This window comes from Squalius cephalus (genome assembly GCF_949319135.1).
Source record: "Squalius cephalus genome assembly, chromosome: 19".
Classification (NCBI taxonomy): Eukaryota; Metazoa; Chordata; class Actinopteri; order Cypriniformes; family Leuciscidae; genus Squalius; species Squalius cephalus.
Genome location: NC_137140.1, coordinates 7,714,036 through 7,726,787, shown reverse-complemented (window position 1 = coordinate 7,726,787; position 12,752 = coordinate 7,714,036). Strand labels below are relative to the sequence as shown.

At 40.2% G+C, this 12,752-nt stretch overlaps 1 protein-coding gene across 1 annotated transcript in view; it reads right to left on the bottom strand.

Moving 5' to 3' along the window:
* Positions 1 to 2,317: 2,317 nt before the first annotated feature.
* The window catches only part of arid5b (AT-rich interaction domain 5B), a 115,238-nt gene continuing 104,803 nt past the window's right edge, over positions 2,318 to 12,752 (bottom strand). Inside the window, exons 9-10 of the mRNA XM_079851681.1 lie at positions 10,195 to 10,390; positions 2,318 to 5,913 (exon numbers count right to left, since the gene is read on the bottom strand). Coding sequence (XP_079707807.1) covers positions 3,844 to 5,913; positions 10,195 to 10,390 — 2,266 coding nt within the window. The 3' untranslated portion in view covers positions 2,318 to 3,843. The remainder of the gene's footprint in view (positions 5,914 to 10,194; positions 10,391 to 12,752) is intronic.

Below are 12,752 nucleotides of genomic sequence, written 5' to 3'. Positions count from 1 at the left end.
AAAAAATGGCACAAAAAAAAAAAAAGCTACTGTAGGAAGTGTAGGTGTGTAAGTGTGTGCTTAGGCTTATAGTATGCCTTTTGCCTGTAGTGCCGTGTTCTCGTCTGACTGGCAGGGGGCGCTCTGCTCAAGCTCAGCGTTGCTCCAGGGTGCTGCAGAAGATATGCAGCAAACTGATGATTCTTTGTTTATTGGATTCTTATTTGCCATTCTACTGTACACATTCACGCTGTCTATGCACTTTCCTTTAATTTTTTACTGGTGAGTTTCAACATGCACAAGTCATTTGTCACATGTACTTTATGTATACAGAGGTTTATGTGCACATTTGTTTTTTATGATTATTTCTGTTTTAATGTTTTGATGGAGTAGACTATAACGTGAAGCCTCTTGGATCAGCACTTGTGGAGGACAGGAAACCAGCATATTTCGAATTATGAACACACACTCTGATTTGATTTAATGAAGCATTTCAGATTCAATAGATTTTTATAGATTTATTTAACAAGGTGTCTGGAGTAAATTGTAAGGACAATTATTTGTTGTAACACTAACTATAAACTGAAACATCAATGTAATTGGTTACAATTACAAGTGTCAGCTTTTTAGGTTGGATACAAATAGACAATCAAAAATAAATGTATCAAGTTATTTGTGGTTCAATAGGACGCGCGTATAAATGTAAATGTTCCAGTGTGGAAACAATTTGTGGTACAGCCAAGGCTTTCCACATTTTGAACCAATTGTGTATTTTAATCACAGAAACATTCAAAGGCAGGATACAGAGATGGCGTCAGATGCCCTTTCCTTCTGAGTCAACAGCCGATTGTGTCTGAGCGAGTTAATGGCACTTTGCCTCATGTGGAGTTTTGGGGTTGTCGGGACCGGCGCTGTTCTTATAATCATATGTCCCGAAGTTGGCCACAGCATCATCAAACAATATCTTTACATGTTACTCACTGGTAATATAGTTTAGATTTAAAATGGTGTCGAGGAGTTTTTCTGGGCTCCACAAAGCCAAAGTTAAAGCAGTCTGTAATTATGTTGTTGCTTCTCTCACCATACATTTAATTTAACCACTAGATGTATTACAAACTTGGAAAACATTTGGAGTGTGTTTTATATCTTAATGAAGAGCAGTTGTTTCATGGTGAGCTTGAACTCCTAAAAATATTTATTAGTAAGTGTTTTAAATGGTACAAAAACTTTTGCTGTGCCACAGTCAACTCGATGGAATTTAATCCTACGACTCTTTTGTAAGCAAAGCCCAGCTGTGAGGCAAGTAATCTATTATAGTGCCATCTATTAAAAAGCCTCATGAAATATAAAGTTGTTAACTATACAGAGTCTAATTTGGTCCACTGCTGCTATTTTAATCATAGCATGCTATATATATATATAAATATATATATATACATACCATGCGGTAAAGCACAGTGGCAAAGGCTTTAAATGGACCAGTGTTTAACCTTAGCAAGAAGGCAAAAATGCATTCCTGTTGCAGCTAAAAGATTTAGGCCAGATTTTTGATGTCTGAACAGTCAAGTTTGAACTCTAACCTCCAACACGCAGCTGGCTGTGACAATCTTACACTGAAAGAGACACTTTAAGTGCTCTTGACAAACAGTCTAATTATGGGGCCACAAAATTCCCAGTGCTCATTACATTTATAATGAACAGGGTAAACTAGAGCAGATGTGTCCTAGTGCCTTTTCAATGTGTGTTTGAGCACTGTACCAAGGCAGTGTGAGATTTCTACATGGTCACTCTATATATAAACTTTATCTGCATACATGTGTATATAACAAAATATTTTTCTAAAACACTGTTTAATCCATAGTAGTATCCAGTAATCTACTCTTTAGTTCTAGCCAGTGGTTATGGTATAAAGTTTGAAAGTAGGGCAGAGAAATGGGTTTAGTGCATTCATTTAAAGGAGTAGTTCACTCTAAAATTACAATTTTATCATTTAAGCCCCAAGGTGAATAATGTCAGTGACTGACTTTCTTCTGTGAGACACAAAATTACATTTTTTTGAAGAATGTGCACAATGTTCTTTCCCATACAATGTAAGTTTTAAGGGATAGTTCACCCAAAAATGGTGAATTCTGAAGGTGAAAATGGTGAACTGTTTTGTCCATACAGTAAAACAAGATATTTTGAAAACATTTTTCAAAAGAGAAAAAAAAACTTGATTAAATGGTGACAATTTTCATTTTTGGGTGAATTATCCATTTAAGTTGGCTAGTATTTGTGTTCAAAATACACAGCATCTTTGCAAATAGTGCGAAAACATACGTAGATGAACCGTTTTCTTCTATTAAGTTATAAAACTGTTTATTACTCATTACAAAATGTTACATAGCAACCTTGAGCGTTACTCCAATCATTGTTGGAGTAAATACATTTCTTGAAGTTTAGTTTCTACTACTAATACATCAAAAAATAAAAAAAAACAAAAACAAACAAACAAAACAAAAAAACAAAACAATATAATTGATTACCCCCCGGAGTACTGTGTTGCTTTTCAAAATGTCTCTGTACTTTCCCAAAATCTTTTGTGCAAAGAAAGCATGCTTATTTTAATTAAAATTATTTTCTGGCAAGTGTTACACTTCATTTAATACAGATGCAAATTTGACTGCTGTCAGCACTTACAGACCTAAAATTCGATAACAATAACTAAAACAAATTTGAACTGTTAACGATCCTTAAACAGAAAATGATGGAAAAGCCTGTGTGTGCTTAACTAAGTGCTCGTAAAATGTTTTTCCCCAAATGCAGTTTTAAATTTCAGTTGTATCTCCTGATAAAAAGTCCTCTGAGTAAACGATCACAAGTGTACACCAGCAAATACAAAACTCCCTTTCTGACACTTAAGTAGTCCTGCATTTTCTCCTTTCACCATCCCGAAATCGCTCTTTAGCCCCGCAGTTCAGAGCAGTCAGAAATTACAGTAGCGAGTGAACATGATACAAAATGTGTTCAGTCTGTGAAGGTTATGTACAAGCACCTCGGTCCTACATTTGACAAACACATTCCACATTGCTCTGTTGAACAGGAGCGAGTTTGGCTGGGTATGAGAAGAGCTGAAAGGGAGGTCAGCAGACAGTGGTCAAAGAAGCTTGTGAAGCCTATCTCACAATGTATCACTGACATTTAAGATTCCTTCAAGGAAAGCTTAGTTAGTCTTATTTACATGTAACCGTGTAACACACCGAACTGCAATACTCTGTTCTCTTTTTGCGTCTTTATCAAATGTGATATCTCATTGCTTAACCCTTGTAGGATTGAAAAATAAACATAAAACTACCACACTGTTGCATTTTTCAAAAATAACAACAACAGCAACAAAAAACGTACAGTCAAGAGTAATGTGAAAAGGTCCAACAGTTACCCAGGCAGCTCTTGCATTATCGTATCGATAGTGTTTCAGACAAAAGAGCTCTCAGATTGGACTGAAATAGCACTGTTGCATTGCACTGATTTGTCACTCGACTTTCCTTTGGATGCCTCCGTGGACATCATACCCACCTCCACTTGGGCACCTGTGCCAAGGCAACATGTTTTCGAACAAGACAACTGACACTTTCAAACAGTGCGGTGAGAACAAGCCACAATCAGCCCAGTTGGCCCCTGTTCAAAGAAATGTGCAAATCATAAACTTGAGTGGCAAGAAGGTAATTAATAGAAATAACTGCTCCCGTGTTAAAGCGTTTATAAAACACTGCTATTCGTTGGATACATAGTGTGACCATGCTTGATGGGATTTTAAGGGGAGCATCAAGTCTGAGTTAAGTATGGGCTGGGCACATCCAGCCAGGGAATATAAGACTGCATCACCTAGGAAAGTTTAGTGCTGGGGTGCACTGAAGAGAGTTGAGGGGGACTGAAAGCTGGCTGGGGGTGAAGGGCCGACATGGGGTAGAGGCCGGGGTGCAGAATGTCCCCGTATGAGGTGTCCACTTGGTGCCTGTACATGTGGGCGGGATTGGCGGCCAGGAACTGTCTTTGCATCATTAAGGAATGAATGGCGAAGGGGGGCATGAGTGGTGACAGAACAGCCTGGTTCTTCAAGTACTGCAGTGGATGGGAGTAACTTGGGGTGACGTGGGAGCCCAAGCTCTCACACATGTCCTGGACCTGAGATACAAATGTCCCTGGATACAGCCCTTGGAATAGGTGGGAGTGCAAGGGGATCTTGTGGCCCTCTGAAATGTAACTGTTGATGTGCACTGCGTGAGCAGGTTCTGGTGGCTTCATGGACTCGCTGTCAGCCTCCGGCGTCCTTGGCTTCCCCGGGCCGTCTCTTTGTGTCGAGCAGTGCAAGGGTGTCACAGCCCGGATCTTCTTCTCCGATGGTCCGTTCTCCAAATCCTCAACGCTCCTTTTCAGTGGCCGTGCTGTGCAAATATTCTGTGGGCTGCTTTTCGCACTCAGAATGGGCCGAGCCATCTCATCGATCTTGTAGCTCAAGGTCTCTTCTCCTCTGCCGTTGTGTGATTTCTCCAGAACCTTTGAGTGAAATTCGGTTACCTTTTTAGACGCGGACACGGTCATGGGAGGAACACGACAGGCCCTGGGATGGTAATCTATGCTTGAGCTCTGACTGTTGCCTGCTTGAAAGAGAGGAGAGTTTTTAATGTCCTGTTGCATTGTGGGATGTGGGATGCCAGTGAGTGAGGATGAGGAAAGAGGCAGTTTGTGAGGAGAGGATTTTGGGAGACTCAAATCAGTTGGTTGCTCCTCTGTTACCCTTTCTGCAGGAGGTCCCTTTTCTTTCTGACTAAGCCGGGCACAGAAATTCAAACCCACATTGTCGGGATGCTGACTTGGGGGAAAGCCCTGGGCGGTCTCACAGTCTCGAGGGTAAATGTCTCTGCTAAGATACTTGCTTATCTGCTCCTTGCTCAGGTGGTGCTCAGTTTGACGGCAGAGATTGTGTAGGTGTGGCGAGGAGTAAAAGTCACTCAGGAAGCTGGGAGCCTGGCCAGGACGAGGCATCTCAGCAGATTTCTCCATGCTGGAAATGGGGTCGGCCCTCATAATGTACGGCTCTCTTATCGGGGTAGGCTGTGGCTGGGGTATTGGTTCTCCCTCGCTACACCCTTCTTTCTGAGAGCCCTCTGTTGAGGACCTCCTGTCCTCACTTCCCCTGGATTTGAAGCTCTGAGCATGCTGAATAACTGATGGTCGTTTGATCACCATGCTGGTCTCTGCAGTGGAAGGAGCATGGGAGCTCTGCTGTCCAGCAGATAAGTATTCTGTACTACTGCTGGATAACCTCCTACTGACCAATGGAGGTGGCGGTCCATATGGGTAATTATTAAGCAGTCCTGTTCCACTGACTTGGGACAGCATCTTCTTCTTAGCTAATGGGGACATGATGCCAGGATTACCCCTAGGGTAGAGGAGAGGATTAAAATTGAAGCATGCTTCTTCCTTTTTAGTGGGCTCGGCCCTTTCAGGTGAGATTTCAGGAGATGTGACAGGTTTCTGCTTAATGGTCGGCAGCACCATTCCCACTTGGTTTTGGCCATCTTTTGGCCTAGACTGTTCAATGTCTGCAAGGGCACCTGGAGGTACCTTGTATTCCAGCATCCCATGCTGCCATTGGTCCGGTGTGTGAGAGTTGGGGAGAGGATGACTGTGGTGCAGCGGCATGGCAGCAACAGGAAACACGTCACAATCCTCTGACTTGAGTGGTGCATCATCTTGTGGAAGTGAGGGCAAAACATTCCCATTTGCATGCTCATATGCGTTGTGGAGCACCGGTTGATCTTCATCCTTGATTACTAGCTGCACACCTTCATCTTCAGTAAGAGGACTCTTTGTTTCTCTGTCCATCGGGGTTAGAGCCAGGGACTGTTGGCTATCCTGCTTCTCCTGGAGCTGTTCCGTGTCCTCCATCCCCTACAGACACATAGAAACAATACTTAATGGCACGATAAAACTACGAATATTGACAAGCATACATTTCTAACACCGTTACACCCACACATAAGTTAAGCCATGCCCCCCGGTGATACAACTCTGAAAATGTACTAAAAGATGTAGACATTTTGAATTTGTATTTTATTTCAAATTTTTTGATCTATAATACATTTTAATATAGCTTACATTCATAGCTATATCAAGTCTACATTCTCACTTCTGCAGTATTTGGAATGTGAATAGGTAAAAAGAGATGGGTAAAAAATTGACGTGCATGTTATTATTCTGTTATACCTCAAAGTAAGCTTCAAGGTCCTTTGAAAGCACTAAGAGTAGTCTGCTTGTGACTGGGTTCAGCATTCAGTTTCGAGCATGGTATCGATATTATAACCAGTCAGAGAGAGGAGTTCTAACAGCTTTTAGACAGATGGGAGAGGTTGTAAGATAAAATTACAAAATCAAATTATTATCCATGTGTTTGAATTGGACTGTAAAATCTTGTATTTTTAACTTTTGTGTTACTGCTGTAGTGTATCAAAACATGGGATTATGTAGCTCACTCACGGACAGTCCTTAAACTTGCATGCAATGATATGTCAGTCGGCCCAATCCCGGGATCATTTTGACCAGGTGGTTCTGGATGTTCTGATTTGATTTTGAGTGTGAGTAAAACAAACCAAGTCTTTCTAAGTGCAGCAGAAACCATATAAACAAACTTGCTGAACAATGCTGTAAGTTAAGCATCTACATGCTAATGGCCGACGTCAAAGTATTTTGCAAGACACGCAGAAGTTGTGTGCATCCACAGATGACCTTACGCTTAATGCGTACCAGGAGCTGAGGTGCAGGTTTAAAGCTGATGCCTCAATGCTTTCCCCATGCAAATATCTCTTCTGTCCCTTTTTAACACAAATGAGATAAAAGATGAGGCTGTGGAAGCTTTGCATCATTTCAGAGCTGAACAAATCAATTCCAAAATCCTCTAAACACAGTCTGCTTAAATGAGAGTAGAAAACAAAGTCAGCATGATTGCATAAAAGAGACAACCGACACCTGCTGCCATCCCCGTGATCCAGAGCACGATGCAAGTTTTGCACTTTGGATAAACTTCACATGTCTCTAATGAGCAGATGCTTTCCGGAACTTCAGAGTGGTGACAGCGGTGCAGAAGAGAGGCATGCACCCGCCCATCCATTCATTATCAGTGTTGGAGGAAGAGATGCACAGATGTTTGACATCAGCTGGTGTCAAATAAAAGGCTGCCTCATCCCTTTCACTCCACTTCCTCACTCAACCCAGATGAATGTGTAACTATATGTGAAAAATCACATGTTCATACAACACATTACACAGAGATAAATAACTTGTCCCAGCTTGTTTTTGTAGACTTGAAAATGGAATGATTGCCTTGATCTACTATCTGACAGCTTTTGAGCACAATTTCATGGTAATTCATACAGTAGGTCCTAATTTTAGTATTGTACCAATTATAGTTTGTTTTTATTTTCTGTTTGCATTTTAATTCTAGTTAAAGTTTTAATGGTTTTATTGTTTCGTCATTTTTATTAGTTAGTTTTTTGAATAAAAAATAAATAAATGTTTTTACTAATTTTGGTAGCACTTCATTTTACAGTACTGTTCCACATGTACATACTATGTACTTATAGCAATTACAATAACTGAGTTCTAACTAGGTACTAACCCTGAACCTACACCTAAACCTAACCTTAACTCATGTTGCTCTACCTTATTACATGTATTTCATGGGTAAGTACACATACTGTAAAATAATGTGTAACCCTAATGTGTAACCCTGTTTAAGTTTAAAAAAAATAAAAAAAATATTACTATATAATTTCATATAAATACATTTAGCTTTTAAATACTAAGGGAATGTGCTCTATGGGACATGGGTATACAGTAATGATATTTCGGAAGTGATAACTGAAATGTGTGGTGACAACACTAGGGGCTCTATTTTAATGATCTAAGCGCATTGTCTAAAGCGCACAGCGCAAGTGTACTTCCGAATCCACTTCTGCTAGTTTAACGACGGAAAAAATGGTTGACGCGCCAGGCGCATGGTCTAAAAGGGTTTTTCCTATTCTATTAATAAGTAATGGCAGTGTTTTGGGCTTTACGTGCAATAAACCAATCAGAGTTTCATCTCCCATTCCCTTTATATGCCAGTTGCGCTCGCGCCATGGCGGATTCGCTATTTACATGACCGGAATTTAATAGTGGAAAGACTGAAAACTTCTCCAGAGAGGAAATGGATCTGCTTGTGCGTGAAGTTACAGCGAGCAAGCAGACCATCTACGGGACAAGCCGGATTCCACCACATCTTTATGTACAAAATAATAATCTTTTTCATTGTAATCCTTTTATTTTTAAAATTTGGCTGTGTGTGTAATAAGCAGTGTACACTCGTGTTGGACCCGCCTATAGGCACACATTAAAAACAAAACAAAACACACACAACAAAAAAAATTGCCTTTAGACCAGGTTTCAGTTGATCAATGGCACAGTCTATTTCAGTTGGCGCCAACAATGCGCCTGAACACAACTCGTTTTCAGACCAGCACGCTCATGGGCGCAAATGCATTTGCTATTTAAACAATGTGGCGCAGGACATGAAAATGATAACTGCGTCGGACTGAAACTAGCAAAAAACACTTGCGTCGCTGCATTGCGCCGGGTGCATGATAGGGCCCTAGCTCACAAATCACATATTCACTGTGAAGCTCAAATGAGAATGAGTCGCTTTCCAAGTAACTATTTGAGAAGGACACCTCTAAAACCTTTGACCCTAGGGGTCGCTCTGTCTATCGCCCTTTAGACACTTGTACAAGTTAGCAGGAATGTCTTTGGGGCCACAAGCAGCCAGTGACTAGCAGGCAAAATTACCCAGCTGTAATGCGGCGTGACCGCCCGTTGGCTCAGCGTGTGTCATTCAATAGCCTTGATTGTATTTGGTGCCTGAGGAAGGACTGATTTAACAGTGCTTACAATGCTCTGATTCTTACCAGAGCAACGCGCCTATATTTGTACATGCCCTGATTATACTCTACTGACATGCAGGCCCCCGAGACAACTCCCAGCATCTCTCTCTCCAAATATCCTCCCTGAGATCTATAACTCTACTTTAAGTGTTTTTTTCCTCCTTTCTGCGCTCCAGTCTTGTCATATCGGCTCTGCCTCAAACAGAGAATTCCATTTTCATTTTCTGCCTTGTACAATGTTCAATCAATTATCTGGAGAGGCCTTTCAAATTACACAACATACCAGACAGATGAGCTAGGCATGCAGCTGGAAAAGAACCTACAACAGCCCTTTTTGTTTCCACACTATAACCTATTACTCATTTCATGTGAGGTAGAAATGAATACGGACTGTGTAACGGCTTTGAAATGTGTCTAAATGTGACAATTCGAGAGAATTTTTCAAACAGCCCTTTCATCTTTGTAATCATTTGCTTATTCATGTGAAAATAATAACTCAATTTTCATTCCCTTCCACAGCCGTGCTCTCCTTTTTTCATATTTATGCTTAACTGGAGAGACATTTGCAAATCACCATGGATTTATTGGCTTTCAAGGATAAAAATAAGCCCACGGTTTCTATAAGAACACAAATGTGGCATGCAGTGCATATTGGATTCAAAGATGTGATAGGAAATCATTTCCACCACAGCTGCTCTGTGCACAAAAAGGTCTTGTCGATTTAAAAAAAAAAAAGGGAGCACTGTCATGATTTCCCCCACAATTCATCTTCAAATTGATTTGTGGACAAAACTCAGAAGGAGCTTATGGAAAAAGGAACTGTAAGGGAAACCTTATGCTCTGCAGTCCAGAGATTCACCGAAAATAACAGAATCGGGCACAGCGTATAAATCACCTGGAGTTAGTCAGGCAGACAAATAGCATTTGATTTCCATGCTGTTGTGCAGCGGTCAGAGCTTCCAAATCAGCCCAAATAATTATGTTAAAAGCAGCTGCTCCTGACAGTAGTATTCTCACACGCTTGTGACAGCTTTTTTATTGAGGAGAGGAAAGGCACCCAGCTTGAAGTGGTCTGTCATGGGGTTTTAGCATGTATTGTATCTGTATTATTATTCCGCGTTTACGGCATTGAATACTATGACAGCCATTAGAAACCAATGGTAGAAATTTGGCATGCTGTGCTGGAAGAGTGTTCATATGCCAGAATGTAGATTCTCTATATGTTGCTTTTAAACAGATTAAACACTCAAAGACTGACCAGCTCTGGGACTTTAGCTGAGATGTCCATTTCGTTCCGAGGCACCGGTTTCTGTTCATCCTTAGGGCGCTTGATGGCCATCATCTTTGTTTTGACAATGGCCTCCTGGACACTGCCCTCCTGTTTGCGGGGTTTGACCGGCGGAAGGGGTTTGTCCTCCTCTCCTTTAGTAAACCTCTCATAGGGTAGGATGAGCCTGAGGAAAAGTAGGAAGTGATACAGGTTTAGTGGAATCAGACAGATTCATCATCTGTTAGCACTTCTATTACTTTACACATTCCTGTCTTCTTCCTCAACTGATACAAAATAATAACTGATAGCATTGTTTCCTGTTGGCTTCATCTGTTATCCTAGACAAACTGTGGAATTGACTCATGCATGACATAAAACAAAAAGAAATGCGTCTCCTTCCTATGAACCGATGTTACTGAAAATGTTTTTTGGTTACAATAGATGGCTGTTTCTTCATATGGGCACTTTTGGCCCTGTGGATTTATAGGAATTATATTCCCTTAAAACACCTTTTATTTTATTTGTTTACTAAAAACTTTTTTAACCAACATTAACAAATGTCATTTTTCCACAACATCTCAAATCCCCATTCAATATGTGGAAGAAATTACATTATAAACGTACTGCTATTTAATAATATAAATATTCCTAATGAAATAGTTTCACATTTTTTGCATACTTTTACAAAAATAATGTTTTGTGAAATGGCACACATTTACTAAAAAGTAATTAGTAATATTTTATTACTAAAAATAAAATAAGTTTTAGAGTGTAATGTTTTAAAGTCGGCATGAAATGAAAATGTTACCCTATTATTTAAATGCGTGTTATTGATCTTGTAAACGATGCGCTGATTTTTTTAAAATGATTTTTTTTTTTTTTTTTTTTAATGGTCTGTTACACTCGGATGTACACCACAATAGAAACAGAAAAGATCAGTTGCTACTTGCACTTTAAGATAGAAACTCTTGGTCAAGGGTACAAAAATAACATTTGTGTAAATAGGCCCAAATAAATAATAAATTCATGTTTAAAGTTTACAAGACAGTTTAAAGTTCAGATTTGTTAGTAGAAAAATCAGCAAATGGGACATAAAAGTGCCTGTAGTTGAAGGAACACCCAGCTATGAACACTTGAATGAATGATTACACAAGCAAATGCCTAACCACAATGAGGCAAATAGGGGACAGATTGTGGATAATGGGCTTGATCCTAATGAAAATGTACCTTTTTTTTTGTATTGCACCACATCATGTCAGATCAGCACCATCCAGAAAACTAAGACAGAAGACTAATGAAATCAAAGCCAAGATGACAGCAGATATGAAATTATGATTTACTTGAGAATGTTATTGAGAATGGAGGTACACAGCAACATGATCTGCCTTTCTACTCTTGTAGCTTGGAAGGTTTTATAATGTGTCTGATGTGATAAATGAGTCTGACTGGGAACTGTTGAAGGCATGCGGAATTATAAACATCTACTGTAATACACCAGCTGTAATCCAGTACATTTCACATCTTGTGCATCACGATACACGAATGCGAAACAAGAAGAAGAAAGAAGCGGAATCCATCAACATGATGTTGGCCACTAAATGCAAAAGACTGCTCTATTACAATTATATTATTCTTTTTTTTGCTACATTTTCCCCCTCAATTCTCTTTATCATTCTCTCCATTCCTGTTTAATAAGATCCGGTGGAATCTCAATAGGGATTTATCTCTAGTTTGTAGCCGTGTGTTTACTCAACGGCGGGATGTTCGGGGCTCTCGGAGGCGGGACGCACTGAGCACGCTCAGACAGGGGCTGTGCGGGAAAACTATGCCGGCTGAGGTTTGGCAGCCGGCCAGCGGCAAAGCTAAGCAGGAGCCCAGAGGGAACATTCATCTTCAGATCCCATTACCAAAAGAGTTTAAACATGTTACAGCTGCTAAAAGTGGAAAACGGCTTGGTCCGCGCAGTCAAATCAAAATAGCAGGCAGCTGCCAAATACCTGATTCCCACTGTAATGTTTCACTTCATGTTTACATAATGGAGGTATAATAATGCACACAATGACTTATCTTGTTCACAGCTAATCCTCAAAAATCTCCCTCGTCTGGAACTAAAGGAGTTTTTTTTTTTTCAAACCCCCATAGATTCCTTAGTGAGCTTTAAGCTGGTCTTATGACAGCCTGATTTCAAAGTGCAAAAAACAATGTTATATTTACCTAATATTCTCTTCCGATTGGTGGAGAGATAATTGGTATCAGATGTGACTGTTTAAACTTGCCTATTTATGTCTGAGTACTTTTCTTATGTGAGAGAGAGTTGAGATAAGAATGGAAATAGCCCTCTGTCACAAGGTGAGAAGTCAGGGAATAAATCATGACGAATATCCCCACTCATTCTTGCCACATGGCCATTTATGGGAATAACAAGTCACCGTTCCCTTCCCATTTCAGTTCACAGAGGGGGGAAAAAAAAAAACTGTAGAAAATCTTTCCTTACAAGTTAGGCTGTGGAGTGTTTCCTCAGAGGAAAATGTTTTTAAGAGGTTGAG